The sequence below is a fragment of the Capricornis sumatraensis genome, chromosome 11 (genome assembly GCF_032405125.1).
Source record: "Capricornis sumatraensis isolate serow.1 chromosome 11, serow.2, whole genome shotgun sequence".
NCBI lineage: Eukaryota > Metazoa > Chordata > Mammalia > Artiodactyla > Bovidae > Capricornis > Capricornis sumatraensis.
The window spans coordinates 74,041,032-74,057,200 of record NC_091079.1 but is presented as its reverse complement, the minus strand read 5'-3'; the positions used below and the strand labels follow the sequence as shown (position 1 = coordinate 74,057,200).

General features: G+C 41.0%; 1 protein-coding gene across 1 annotated transcript in view; it reads right to left on the bottom strand.

Annotated features, from left to right (window-relative positions):
• The window catches only part of NUDCD1 (NudC domain containing 1), an 89,889-nt gene that overhangs the window by 68,079 nt on the left and 5,641 nt on the right, over positions 1-16,169 (bottom strand). Inside the window, exon 2 of the mRNA XM_068983828.1 lies at positions 6,960-7,114. Coding sequence (XP_068839929.1) covers positions 6,960-7,114 — 155 coding nt within the window. The remainder of the gene's footprint in view (positions 1-6,959; positions 7,115-16,169) is intronic.

The window sequence follows — 16,169 nt, the reverse complement described above, 5'->3', positions numbered from 1 at the left end:
AGAAAAAGATACTGATAAGTAGGCCACATTGCTTATCTACAGTATTTCAAACGCAGTCATGAACTTTAATTCTCTAAATTTCCAATCTTGTGATTTGAACTGGAATTAGTATCCAAAATCATGATTATCAATGAGTGAACTGATAAAACCAAGCTTTTGGCCCTGTGACCCTGCTGACATCCCTCTCCTGACCACGCACGCTGCTGCTGCTAAGTCGCTTCAGTCGTGTCCGACTCTATGCCACCCACCAGGCTCCCCCGTCCCTGGGATTCTACAGGCAAGAACACTGAAGTGGGTTGCCATTTCTTTCTCCAATGCATGAAAGTGAAGAGTGAAAGTGAAGTCGTTCAGCCTGACCACGCATAGTAGTAAGCTATTTCCTCCTCCACACTATTTCTACATCTGATCCTAACTTCCATGGTGACAGGTAGCAGTAATTCAATAAATGTTTGTTGAAGAGAAATAAATATTTCTTATTCAGTAATACTATCTCAACAAACGAGACTCACACTTTCACCTGAAGAAGGAATAATATGATAATATCAAAAGTGTAAAGCCAGCAAGCTTTAAGGAACTGTTATCCCTTTTATAAACATACTGCTTAAGCCTTCTGTTGGCTGCTAGGATTATAAAAATATAAGACACATAGCCTAGATCAAGGGTTGGCAAGTTATACTCCATAAGCCTAAAAATTAGCCTGTTGTCTTTGTAAATAAAGTTTTATTGGAATGCAGCCACACTCACTGTTTATATATTGTGAATTGCCATTTTCACACACTACTATAGCAAAACTGAGCAGCTGTGACTTAAGACTGGTCCATAAACCCTGCAACATTTATTATCTAGCCCTATGCAGAAAAACTCACAGTCCATGCAGATCTGAGACTAATGGCTTGCATATCCTGGAGGAGGAAAGGGAGGACCTCAGGGTAAGCTTCCTAGATGAAACAGCTGAAACTTAAGCGAAGACTGTGAAGCAGCCCGAGACAGCAATCAGAAAGAAGGTAAAGAAACGGCTGGAAGCAGAGGGATGCAGGGCAGGTTTTAGTCACATGGTATTGTTAGAATGCAGTGTACAAAGTGGTGAAAGACAAAGCTGGAGAAAAGGGCATAATAGGCTACAGTCGCCAAGGTGAAGAGTTTGTATTTCTTAAACAAATATATCACTTTATGCTTATACTTGCCAGAAAAACAAAAACCACACACACACACACACACACACAAATCCACCTCTGGAAGAATATATCAAGAAATTAGTAAAAAGAAATAATAGAGGGAAAGGAGAGATAAAACCAGGGTTAGAAAGACTTTACTAAATATCTTTTTTAATTTGTTTTTTAAAATCACATGAATGCATTACCTATTTTAAAATTACGTGTTAAAAAGTGTGTTCCTTGCCATAAAGGAAACATTTACAGACTTTAAATGAGAGGTGTTAAGAGTAAACAAATCAGATTCTGTAGATGAAATACAGAGGAAAGCTGGAAAGAGCAAAGAGCAGTCAGGAAACTATTAACAGACCACTGATTACTTAACAATGTATTATGAAGTTTATAGCATATGAAGAAGCAAAAAGTATGACAATAGCTCAAAGGATGGAAAAGGAAGTAAAGGAGTTATAGTACTGTAGGGTTTTTACATTGTTTTTTAAGTAGAATAACATCAATTAAAAGAAAACTAGGATAAGCTAAGGATGGGTACTACAATCTCTACACTAACAATTAAAAATACCACAATGAAACCTTTTGTGCACCAGGACCCAGGAGAAAAGACCAGTGACCCCACAAGAGACTGAGCCAGACTTGCCTAAGTCTCTGGCAGAGGCATGGGTCAATAGTGGCCTGCCGCGGGGTCAGGGGCACTGAGTGTGACAGCATAAGTCTTTCTGAAGGAGGTACCCATTTACTGCCATTACCCCTCAGGCTAAACTACAGGGAGGGAACACAACCCCACCCATCAGCAGAAAACTGGATTAAAGATTTACTGAGCATGGCCTTTCATGACCCAGATAACAATGATGGTGTGATCACTCACCTAGAGGCAGACATCCTGGAATGTGAAGTCAAGTGGGCCTTAGGAAGCATCACTAAGAACAAAGCTAGTGGAGGTGATGGAATTCCAGTTGAGCTATTTCAAATACTGAAAGATGACACTGTGAAAGTGCTACACTCAATACGCCAGCAAATTTGGAAAACTCAGCAGTGGCCACAGGACTGGAAAAGCTATGTTTTCATTCCAATCCCAAAGAAAGGCAATGCCAAAGAATGTTCAAACTACCACATTGACTGCACTCACCTCATATCCCAGTAAAGTAATGCTCAAAATTGCCCAAATCAGGCTTCAGCAATACGTGAACCATGAACTTCCAGATGTTCAAGCTGGATTTAGAAAAGGCAGAGGAACCAGAGATCAAATTGCCAACATCCACTGGATTATTGAAAAGGCAAGAGAGTTCCAGAAATATATCTACTTCTGCTTTATTGACTATGCCAAAGCCTCTGTCTGTGTGGATCACAAACCACCTGACCTGCCTCCTAAGAAACCTGTATGCAGGCAAGAAGCAACAGTTAGAACTGTACATGGAACAGACTGGTTCCAGATCAGGAAGAAGTACGTCAAGGCTGTATACTGTAGTGCTCAGTCGCTCAGTCGTGTCTGACTCTGTGAGACCCCGTGGACTGCAGTCTGTCAGGCTCCTCTGTACATGGGATTCTCCAGGCAAGAATACTGGAGTGGGTTGCCATTTCCTCCTCCAAGGCTGTAGATTGTCACCCTGCTTATTTAACTTATATGCAGAGTACATTTGAGAAATGCAGGGCTGGATGAAGAACAAGCTGGAATCAAGATTGCTGGGAAAAATATCAATAACCTCAGATATGCAGATGACACCACCCTTATGGCAGAAAAAGAAGAAGAACTAAAGAGCCTCTTGATGAAAGTGAAAGAGGAGAGTGAAAAACTTGGCTTAAAGCTCAACATTCAGAAAACGAAAATCAAGGCATCCGGTCCCATCACTTCATGGCAAATAGACAGGGAAACAATGGAAACAGTGAGAGGCTTTTTTTTTTGGCTCCAAAATCACTGCAGATCACGACTGCAGCATGAAATTAAAAAACACTTGCTTCTTGGAAGAAAAGCTATGACCAACCTAGATAGCATATTAAAAAGCAGAGACATTACTAAGCCAACAAAGGTCCATCCAGCCAAGCTATGGTTTTTCCAGTACTCGTGTATGGATGTGAGAGTTGGACCATAAAGAAAGCTGAGCCCCAATGAATTGATGCTTTTGAAGTGTGATGTTGGAGAAGACTTTTTAAGAGTCCCTTGGACTGCAAGGAGATCCAACAAGTCCATTCTAAAGGAAACCAATCCTGAATATTCATTGGAAGGACTGATGCTGAAGCTGAAACTCCAATACTTAGGTCACCTGATGGAAAGAACTCATTGCACAACACCCTGATGCTGGAAAAGATTGAAGGCAGGAGGAGAAGGGGATGACAAAGGATGAGATGGTTGGATGGCATCACCAACTCGATGAATGTGAGTTTGAGTAGGTTCCAGGAGCTGGTGATCGCCAGGGAAGCCTGGCGTGCTGCAGTCCATGGGGTCCCAAAGAGTCAGATATGACTAAGTGACCGAACTGAACTGAATTAAGCATGGCCTTGCCTACCAGAACAAGACCCAGTTTCCTCCACAGCCAGTCCCTCCCATCAGGAAGCTTGCACAAGCCTCTAATCCATCAGATGCCAGACAGAATGAAAACCACAATCACAGAAAACTAAGCAAACTGATCACATGAATCACAACCTTGTCTAACCCAATGAGCTGTGAGTGAGCCATGCCATGGAGGTGAGAGAGTCATCTCCTAGGCAGGTTGATAAGAAGTCTAGGAGTCTCCAAGGAGAGGGTGGTCTGGAATTCTCAAGGAGGAACAAAGGACAAACCTTTTTCCTCTACATTCCTTAGGATTATATAACAATAATGTATCCTGCATGAGGACAGTCTTCTGAAAAAACCTTCTGGTTAATCCTGTTATCTTAAAATGTAAATTATGGGAGTAGGTCTAGTGAGTTCTTTACAACCTCCAAACATTCTTTGGATTCACTGTAATAGCAAACACCCTCTTCCAACAACACAAGAGAAGACTCTACACATGGACATCACCAGATGGTCAACACCGAAATCAGACTGATTATATTTTTTGCAGCCAAAGATGGAGAAGCTCTATACAGTCAGCAAAAAAAGACCGGGAGCTGACTGTCACTCAAACCATGAACTCCTTATTGCCAAATTCAGACTTAAATTGAAGAAAGTGGGGAAAACCACTAGACCATTCAGGTATGACCTAAATCAAATCCCTTATGATTATACAGTGGAAGGGAGAAATAGATTTAAGGGACTAGATCTGATAGAGTGCCTGAGGAACTATGGATGGCGGTTCGTGACATTGTACAAGAGACAGGGACCATCCCCATGGAAAAGAAATGCAAAAATGCAAAATGGCTGTCTGAGGAGGCCTTACAAATAGCTGTGAAAAGAAGAGAAGAGAAAAGCAAAGGAGAAAAGGAAAGATATAAGCATCTGAATGCAGAGTTCCAAATAATAGCAAGGAGAGATAAGAAAGCCTTCCTCAGCAATCAATGCAAAGAAATAGAGGAAAACAATAGAATGGGAAAGACTAGAGATCTCTTCAAGAAAATTAGAGATACCAAGGGAACATTTCATGCAAAGATGGGCTCGATAAAGGACAGAAATGGTATGGACCTAACAGAAGCAGAAGATATTAAAAAGAGGTAGCAAGAATACACAGAAGAACTGTACAAAAAAGAGCTTCATGACCCAGATAATCACGATGGTGTGATCACTCACCTAGAGCCAGACATCCTGGAATGTGAAGTCAAGAGGGCCTTAGAAAGCATCACTACGAACAAAGTTAGTGAAGGTGATGGAATTTCAGTTGAGCTATTTCAAATCCTAAAAGATGATGCTGTGAAAGTGCTGCACTCAATATGCCAGCAAACTTGGAAAACTCAGCAGTGGCCACAGGACTGGAAAAGGTCAGTTTTCATTCCAATCCCAAAGAAAGGCAATGCCAAAAAATGCTCAAACTCCCGCACAATTGCACTCATCTCACACGCTAGTAAAGTAATGCTCAAAATTCTGCAAGCCAGGCTTCAGTAGTATGTGAACCGTGAACTTCTAGATGTTCAAGCTGGTTTTAGAAAAGGCAGAGGAACCAGAGATCAAATTGCCAACATCCGCTGGATCATCGAAAAAGCAAGAGAGTTCCAGAAAAACATCCACTTCTCCTTTATTGACTATGGCAAAGCCTTTGACTGTATGGATCACAATAAACTGGAAAATTCTGAAACAGATGGGAATACCAGACCACCTGACCTGCCTCTTGAGAAACCTATATGCAGGTCAGGAAGCAACAGTTAGAACTGGACATGGAACAACAGACTGGTTCCAAATAGGAAAAGGACTACGTCAAGGCTGTATATTGTCACCCTGCTTATTTAACTTATATGCAGAGTACATCCTGAAAAACACTGGGCTGGAAGAAGCACAAGCTGGAATCAAGATTGGCGGGAGAAATATCAATGACCTCAGATATGCAGATGACACCACCCTTGTGGCAGAAAGCCAAGAGGAACCAAAAAGCCTCTTGATGAAAGTGAGACAGGAGAGTGAAAAAGTTGGCTTAAAGCTCAACATTCAGAAAACGAAGATCATGGCATCTGGTCCCATCACTTCATGGCAAATAAAAGGGGAAACAGTGGAAACTGTGTCAGACTTTATTTTTTCGGGCTCCAAAATCACTGCAGGTGGTGACTGTAGCCATGAAATTAAAAGACGCTAACTTCTTTGAAGAAAAGTTATGACCAACCTAGATAACATATTCAAAAGCAGAGATATTACTTTGCCAACGAAAGTCCGTCTAGTCAAGGCTATGGTTTTTCCAGTGGTCATGTATGGATGTGAGAGTTGGACTGTGAAGAAAGCTGATCGCCAAAGAATTGATGCTTTTGAACTATGGTGTTGGAGAAGACTGTTGAGAGTCCCTTGGACTGCAAGGAGATCCAACCAGTCCATTCTGAAGGAGATCAACCCTGGGATTTCTTTGGAAGGAATGATGCTAAAGCTGTAATTCCAGTACTTTGGCCACCTCATGCGAAGAGTTGACTCATTGGAAAAGACTCTGATGCTGGGAGGGAATGGGGGCAGGAGGAGAAGGGGACGACAGAGGGTGAGATGGCTGGATGGCATCACTGATTCGATGGACGTGAGTCTGGGTGAACTCCGGGAGTTGGTGATGGACAGGGAGGCCTGGCGTGCTGCGATTCATGGGGTTGCAAAGAGTCGGACACGACTGAGAGACTGAACTGAACTGAACACTTACAAACTCAAAGAAAAAGAATAGAAAAAGGCAAATACTAATTAAACAAACAAAAAGCCAGGACAGCTATATTAAATATCAGAAGATTTCAAGACAGTAATTATTCCCAAAGCCCAGAGATAAACGGGGATATTTTATAACGCTAAAAGGACTGATCCACAGCAGACAAAACAATCCTAAGAGATCTATCCCAATTAACAAACTTAAAAATACATTAAGCAAAAGTGAACCGAAAGGGAACCACAGATAAATCCACTGTCACAGTCAGGGCTAACAACTCACATAGAAAAAGCAGACATGAACAGTTACATCAATATTGAGATATAAAATACATTAAGTAATTGCCTACTCGTAGGAGTAGAGAGGAATAAGTTAAAATAACAGGAATGAAGGGAAAAATTAAAGTTGAATTAAACAAAATGAAATCTTATACAAACTGATGATACAACTCCATATATTAAAGGTATGTGTACCTCAATTCTGTGGCCATCAGATGAAAAGTGAAAATTAAGGATCAAATTTATTGGAAAAATCCTAATATTATAGATCTTTTTCTTACCAGCATCACTGTTAAATTCATAATTCTTCCAAGGTTATCAATGTAGTAGACACTGTCTTGACACCATGGATCACAGTGTAGGTAATTATACATTCCAAAAGCATGCATGTGTTCCAGGGTATATTGATCATCTCGAAGTTTTACTTCTGCCACAGCTGAAATATAAGAAAAATAAACATAAATACCAAGAGCTTTCCTCAGATTGTTCTTTTCTGCAGAATGCCAACAAAGTTAAGAAAAAAAAAAAAAAAAACCAGAACGCTAATTACCAAGGCCTTCAGGACAATTTACTTATATTATTCATCAAAAACAATTTCTGGGCACCAACTAGGCACTGTGTACAAAGGGTAAACAGTGAATCAACTGACAAGGCCGTTCGCTTACAGAAGTTATAGTATAGCGCTGCGGGAGATGGAGCTTTTCACACCACACTCTTTTCTTTTAGGTACCTCTTCCTTATAATTATGAATATAAAGAACAGAGAAATTCTAAAATTGAAAGATTCCCTGTCTTCTGGGCAAACATTAAGTACACTACATTATTAAGTGTTTTTGTATTTCTAATAATCCTTTACTGTCTATGAACTCATTCATTTTTACTACATGTTAAGAAATAAAGAGAATGTTTTTATTATCTCATTATATAATGATGGAAACAAATGAAGTGTAAATGGTGACTATTGTAATGTTATACCACACCTTTCCCAAGAGTACAGAATAAAACAATATCATATCTGGAACAGAAACAAGGTTTCCTACTCAAAGAACAGTGCTTCTTTTCCACTAGGGCATTAGAAACTTCCATAATTTTACTTTTTCCAGCTTTATTGAGATATAATTGATATACAACATTGTATAAGTTTAAGGTGTACAACATAATGATATATGTATGTATTGTGAAGTGATTACCAAATAAGCTTATTTAACACATACATCCATCAACTCACATAGCTACAACTGTTCTTATTATAAGAACTTATAAGATCTACTTTCTTAGCTGCTTCTACAATTTTAAATCTGCCTCCTACTCCTCCTTCTCTTCTATGTAGATAGAAACCCTTATAGTTCAGGGCTGCTCATAACCTAGAAGTAATTTCTGTTCCAAAAGGAAATACATAAGTAGACTATGCTTGGCCAGTACTTTACTTAATTATGAAAATCACCTTACTATATTCCGATTGCAAGTATTTTCATCTTTTTTCCCCAAATGCTCACCTGTCCCTACTTCTAATACCCATCTTCAGTACTGACTGACTTACATTTATTCATTCAGCAAATATTTTAATAGGCATAAGATCACAGAATCTATCTTCTTAACACTTGTGATCCAGTGGGGAAATGGACGGTAGTCAAATAAATAAAAACATTATATATAAATGTAAGTGAAGTGAAGTGAAAGTCGCTCAGTCATGTTTGACTCTGCAACCCCATGGACTATACTGTCCATGCAATTCTCAAGGCCAGAATACTGGAGTGGGTAGCCGTTACCTTCTCCAAGAGATCTTCCCAACCCAGGGATAGAATCCAGGTCTCCCGCATAGCAGGTGGATTCTTTACCAGCTGAGTCACAGGGAAGACCCATATAAATGTAAATATGTATATAATTAATCACATAAATATATAATTAAACTAAAATAAATTGTACAGAGAAAAATTACTGGAGACTGTGAGAACCACTAACACTGGAAGCTGATCTACTTGGGGAGATTAATGAAGGCTTTCAAAAGTTTGAGCAAAAGGGACACAGGTTGGATCCCTGGGTTGGGAAGATCCCTTGGAGCAGGAAATGGCAACCCGCTCCAATATTCTTGCCTGGGAAATCCCATGGACAGGGGAGCCTGGCGGGCTACAGTCCATGGAGTTGCAAAGAGTCTGACTTGACTGAGTGCACGCACACACATACACACCCCTACTTATCACTGGCAAAGGACAGCAGGCAAAGTAGAAGGAAAAACATCATTTCAGAAAAACAAGTCAGAGAGTCCAACACACACACACTCCCTTACTTACCACTGGCAAAGGATAGCAAGCAAAAGTAGAAGGAAAAACTTCCTTTCAAAAAAACAAGTCAGAGAGTCCTACTTGACTGAGCACACACACATACAAAGTACGCCAACACACACACACACGCAGGCAAAAGCAGAAGGAAAAACTTAATCTTGACTTCAAAAAACAAGTCAGAGAGTCCAACTTGACTGAGCACACACACACAAAGAACACCTACATACATATACACACACACACACACACACACACACCCACCCACTTTATTACAACGAGAACTGCACGAGGAAAGGCTACAGACGTATGAAGCTAGAGAACTGGGCAGCAGGTGGATCACAAAAGGTCTTGCTATATTCATCTTTGCTGATAAACTCAATGTAATAATTCATTTACAAGCTTTTAAGTAGAAGAGTAAGGTCTAGATTCAAATTTCGTTCGCTGATGCTGCTAAGTTGCTTCAGTCGTGTCCAACTCTGTGCGACCCCATAGACGGCAGCCCACCAGGCTCCCCCGTCCCTGGGATTCTCCAGGCAAGAACACTGGAGTGGGGTGCCATTTCCTTCTCCAATGCATGAAAGTGAAAAGTGAAAGTGAAGTCGCTCAGTTGTGTCTGACCCTCAGCGACCCCATGGACTGCAGCCTACTAGGCTCCTCTGTTCATGGGATTTTCCAGGCAAGAATACTGGAGTGGGGTGCCATTGCCTTCTCCGACAGAAGGTTTACTTATAACTGAATATGGAAAACAGAGCAGAGCAAAGGAAACCCTGGAAGACCCACCAGGATGCTACTGCAGTCATTCAGGTAAGAATGGCTGAAGTTTAGAGACCTCCAGAGGTAAAATCATTGCAACTTTATGATGGATTTGATAGAGGCCGAGGAAACTGTTATTACATAACTCGAGGAAGTGTTTATTTCATATGGAAGCTAAAAATACATACACACTGATTAGAAACAATTCCTGGTTTTCTAGCACCACTGTGTGGATTAAACTCGATACTGCAGGAAGTATACACGCTAACAATTGCGCAAAGCAGTAACATGAGGCAATGATACAACAAATACATTTTCTTCATTCTTGTGCCAAAGACCTGGACAATGCTGAACAAGCCAGAAACTTCTTAGCCCTTTGCCTTAGTACAAATGCGTACTCGACTGTGAATGCACAGATCTGGAAAACCGTGTTAGGAAACCATGAAACAGTCTCAGTCTGGCTGCATCCTGACAAGATTAATTCATATACTTTATTAGGGCACAAGAAAAGGGAACATTACATACTTAAAGTTACTGCATTTATCATGCCAGTCACCTCAAGTATAAAAAGGCAGGTAGAGGAAATGAAAGGAGAAAAGCAACATCCAGAATGTGACAGAGCTTAACCACTGGCAGGGCTCTCTCTTCTGTGGAGTCTCCAAGCTAGCTTGGCTCTGTGAGTTGACTGAAGATGAGCGATCTCTTTAGCAAAGAGCTAACAAGTCACTGTAAGTAAACTATTTCATTATTGGAAATATACTACAAGAGCCCTGCTGGAAAAGCCTTTTCCCTTATTCTTTTAAAAAGCACTTGGGGCCTAACAAGGGGGGAGTCTCCCTTAATCTTTACCTAACTTTCTTATATAACATGCATGGACCTCAAAAATCTATAGATTTTCATTCACAAATTGATTTATTGAATGTCTATTATGTGCCAGACATGGTGTTTGGCATTGAGCAAATACTGGCAAATAAAACAGACATGGTCCCTGGGCAAGGAATGCTAACAATGGCCACAATGACAGCTTCCTGTCCTTTTAGAATATACAATTAGATTGAATTACTTTACAAAGGTCACTTCGTAGACCATTTATCTTCTTTCCACCTAGCAGCTGAGTTTGCTGCTCTTTGCATATAAAGATGTAAAGAAGCCAGAGCACAAGTCTGTAGAGCTAGTTCTGAAGCAAATGTACAGAACAGGGCAAGGCGAGATTCAGCAGCACTGCTCCCACTGAACTCTTTTAAATAATGCTTCTGTACCATCATACTTAGATCTGCTTTCCCCCAAATTCTCCTCCAGAAGAACAGGCATGAATTTTATAGTAAACTTACACAAAACAATGGTTACACAGCTTTTCTCTCCCTTTATTTTAATTATTGCCTAAATTTTTTTAACCAGCTTTTATTCTCCTTGCCTTGAAGAAACAGCCCAGCGACCAGGAAGAGCGTCTGCTTTTGGGTCAGGTTATCCACTGATGAGCAGCTTAAGGGTAAGTTACCTAACTGTCTACCCTGATTTCTCACCTGTCACAGAAGTGAACAATACTTACCCTATAAGTTATTGACAGGCTTATATTAAAAAACATGTTTAGTATTTGCTATATGATGCCCGAGAAGAGTGTTAATTTCTCTGTTCCTCTTCTCCCTCCCAAGGCTAATTCTCACATAGCTGTTGATGACTTCCTTCTCTTCTGCCTCCTCTGGGCCCTTCCTCAGGTTATCTATCTCCTTTTCACTGGTCCCTTCTCCTTCACCTAATATGTGGAAAACTCCGCCACTCACAAAACACATGAGAAAGGATTCCTCTGCTCTGCACTCAAAACAGAGCTTTCTTCCGCCCTGTATTTCTCAAACTTCTCTAAATAAACAGTCTATACTCCCATTTTCTCGTTATGCTCATGAATCCATTTCAATTTTGTTTCCAGCTCTAATATTCTACAGAAATTACTCTCACTTAAAAACATGTATTGAGCAGCCAAGATGGAATAATAGTGACCAGATTTATCCTTCCCTCAGAAACAATCAGTAAGACAAAATAAATCAGACAAAATTATATAAAACAGTAATTTTCAAGACCTGAGACAACAGGCAACAAAGGACAGTGATCCTTAAGAGATGAGAGACAAATGAGCTCAGCCCTACCGTGCCCCAGCTTGGTGCGCTGACCAAGTGTCCAGCCCACAGCACAAAGAGGGGCGTGTGAAGCAGAACGTGGCCGACTCCCTGGGTCGAGGAATCTGAACTGAAAAGTCTGGGGAGACCAAGGCAGCTACAGTTCATCAGGCAGAGTATCAGAGAAGACAGCCGCAGAGCGAGCACTCCACAGAGCTGCAGGGGGCCTCTCTCAAATATCCAGCAGACAACTAATGGCACATGTTTGAGGAAACCACTCCAGGCCAGGGAAAGGACCAACTGAAGGGACTAGAGGGAACAGAGATGGGAACTCACACAAGGCTGGGAGCTGCGACCATTCCCATTAGGCAGACCAGAGTAAACTACTAATTCATAGGCAGAATACAGAACAGTCCTGTCTCAGAGGTGGTGAATAATCAGCCACAGACTTCAGCACTGCTCCAGACTAGGCTAAAAAATAAATTAAAAAAAGCAAGAACCAGTGAAGCTAATGCAATAAATTCAAGTAACTGCATCACAGAACAAAGTTCAAGACGATTTATAAGGATACAATAGAGTAAAATTCACAACTTTTTGCATCCAAGATTACCAGGTTTCCTAAAGAGGAAAGAAAACAAAACCCACAATGAAGAGAATAATCAATCAACAGATGCCAACAGATAATGGTCACAGAAGTTATAATTAGCAGGATAAAACTTTAAAGTATTGATTAAAGCACATTCCAAATGTTCAAAACAACTAGAGATATGAAGGATATTAAAATCATTTAAATCAAACTTCTAGAGAGGAAAACTAAGATGAAAAACATACTGGATGGAATTAATGACAGAACAGACACTGGAAAAGAAGAGTAAAACTAAAGGCATGAAAACAGAAACTGTCCAAAATTAAACAGACTTAAGAGACTTCTCTGACGGTCCAGACTCTGTGCTTCCACTTTCGGAGAAGGCGATGGCACCCCACTCCAGTACTCTTGCCTGGCAAATCCCACGGACAGAGGAGCCTGGTAGGCTGCAGTCCATGGGGTTGCAAAGAGTCGGACAGGACTGAGCAACTTCACTTTCACTTTTCACTTTCAGGCATTGGAGAAGGAAATGGCAACCCACTCCAGTGTTCTTGCCTGGAGAATCCCAGGGACGGGGGAGCCTGGTGGGCTGACGTCTATGGGGTCACACAGAGTCGGACACGACTGAAGTGACTTAGCAGCAGTAGCAGCAGCTTCCACTTTAGAGGGCACAGGTTGCCTGGTTGGAAAATAAGATCCTGCATGCCACACAGCATGCCCAAAAACAAACAAAAAACAAAACAACAAAAACAGAAAAAATAAAAGGAGGATTGATGAGCTGGTGTTTAACTTCTCATAATCTAAAAATGGGTTAACAAGGACTTCCCTGCAGGTCCAGTAGTTAAGAATCCAACTGCCAATGCAGGGGACAATGGTTTAATCCCTTATTCGGGAGGATCTGACATGCTGCAAGGCCGCTAAGCCCATGTGCCACAACTGCTGAGCCTGAGCTCTAGAGCTGTGAGCTGCAACTCTTGAGCCCATGGGCTGCAACCACTGAAGCCCATGTACCTACAGCCTGTGCTCCGCAACTAGAGAAAGACTGTAGGCGGCAACGAAGACCCAGCACAGCCAGAAATGAATAAATAAATAAATAATGGGTAACTAGATTCCTTAAAGGAGAAAACAGAGCAGGGGCAAAAAAAAAAAAAAGAGTAGAAAAAATAATGGCTGAAAACTTGCCAAAACCGATGTAAACTATAAATTCAGGGATCTAGAAAGTTCGGCAAACTCCAAGCACAAGAATCATGAGGAAAACCACATCAACACACACAATATAATCAAACCACTCTAAGTCACGATGAAAGAGAAAAATCTTAAACACAGCCAGAGGAAAAAGAGATATCATGCATAAAAGAACAAAGGATAACATATGATCTCTCATGAGAAACAATAAAAGTAATAAGACATAAGGGTAAAATGTTTTGAGACACACAAAAGCTGAAATATTTCATCACCAGAAGACCCACACTATAAGAAATATTAAAAGTCCTTCAGGCAGAGGAAAATTATACAGATAACACTATGGATCGACATAAAGGAACGAAGGGCACCAGAAATGGCGACCATATGAGTAAACATGTTAAGATTTTTTCCCCTAATTTTACATCTTTAAGAGGTAATTAACTATTTAAACAAAATGTTGAGTGCCTCAGAACTGATCCTTTCAAATTGTGGTGCTAGAGAAGACTCTTGAGAGTCCCTGGGACAGCAAGGAGATCAAAACAGTCAATCCTAAAGGATATCAACCCTGAACATTCACTGGAAGGACTAATGCTGAAGATCCAATGCTTTGGCCACCTGATGTGAAGAGCCAGCTCAGTGGAAAAGACCCTGATGCTGGGAAAGAGTGAGGGCAGGAGGAGAAGAGGGTGGCAGAGGCTAAGCTGGTTGGATGGCATCACCGACTCAATGGACATGAGTTTGAGCAAACTCCAGGAGATGGTGAAGAACAGGGAAGCCTGGCGTGCTGCAGTCCATGAGGTCCCAAAGGTTGGACACAACTTAAGAGACTGATCAACAACATAAGTTTAGAGCAATATGTAAAAGTAAAATGCATGACAATAGCATAAAGGAGAGAAATGGAAGTATACTTTTGGTTCTCAAACTATACATGAAATAATAAAATATCATTTGAATGTATCATGTAATAATTTAAAGATGTACATTATAAACCTTAGGGGCATGCCTAGTAGCTCAGTGGTTTAAAAAAACAAAAAATCTGCCTGCCAGTGCAGAAGACCTGGGTTCGATCCCTGGGTTGGAAAGATTCCCTGGAGAAGGAAATGGAAACCGACTCCAGTACTCTTGCCTGGGAAACCCCATGGACAGAGGAGCCTGGTGGGCTACAAGGGGAGATCACTTCTGCCTTTTTCTTCCTCCCTGTTCCCTAACTAACTCTGAGCCAGATACAGAAAGGAACAAGGGAAATTCTGGGGATGATGGCTAAGTTTAATTTCTTGACTGTGGTAATGACTTCCTAAGTGTATACAGACATACATCAAAACTAACTATACACTTAAATATCTGTAGATTATTGTCATTTCTATCTCAGTAAAGCTGTTAAACTGCTGCAGTTAATATACCAGCAAATTGGGAAAACTCAATAGTGGCCACAGGACTGGCCACATTCCAATCCCAAAGAAAAGCAATGTCAAAGAATTCAAACTACCACACAATTGAGCTCATTTCACATGTAGCAAGTGAAAGTCGCTCAGTCGTGTCCAACTCTTTGTGAGCCCATGAACTATACAGTCCATGAATTCTCTAGGCCAGAATACTGGAGTGAGTAGACTTTCCCTTCTCCAGGGTATCTTCCCAACCCAGGGATCAAATCCAGGTCTCCCATGTTGCAGGCGGATTCTTTCCCAGCTGAGCCACAAGGGAAGCCCCACCTGTAGCAAGGTAATGTTCAAAATCCTTCAAGTTAGGCTTCAACAATACATGTACCAAGAACTTCCACATGTACAAGCTGGATTCAAAAAAGGTACATGATCCAGAGATCAAATTGCCAACATCCGCTGGATCACACAAAAAAGCAAGAGAGTTTCAGAAGAACATCTATTTCTGCTTCATTGTCTATGATAAAGCCTTTCACTGTGTGTATCACTACAAACTCTGGAAAATTCTTAAAGAGATGGGAATACCAGAGTACCTTACCCGCCTCCTGAGAAACCTGTATGCACATCAAGAAGCAAGTCAGAACCAGACATGGAACAACAGAGTGGTTTAGAATTGGGAAAGGAGCATGTCAAGGCTATGAACTGTGACCCTGCTTATTTAACTTATATGCAGAGTATATCATGCGAAATGCCAGGCTGCATGAACTACAAGCCGGAATCAAGACTGCTGGGAGAAATATCAATAAACTCAGATATACAGTTGACATCACCATCATGGCAGAAAACGAACAGGAACTAAAGGGCCTCTTGATGAAGGTGAATGAGGAGTGTGAAAAAGCTGGCTTAAAACTCGACATTCAAAACTAAGATCATGGCATCCGGTCCCATCACTTCATGGCAAATAGATGGGGAAACAATGGAAACAGAGACAGACTCTGTTTTCCTGGGCTCCAAAATCACTGTGGACAGTTACTGCAGTCATGAAATTAAGACACTTCCTCCTTGGGAGAAAAGCTATGACAAACCTAGACAGCATATTTAAAAAGCAAAGGCATCACTCTGCCAACAAAGGTCCATTTAGTCAAAGCTATGGTTTTTCCATCAGTCATATACCAACGTGAGAGTTGGATCTTAAAGAA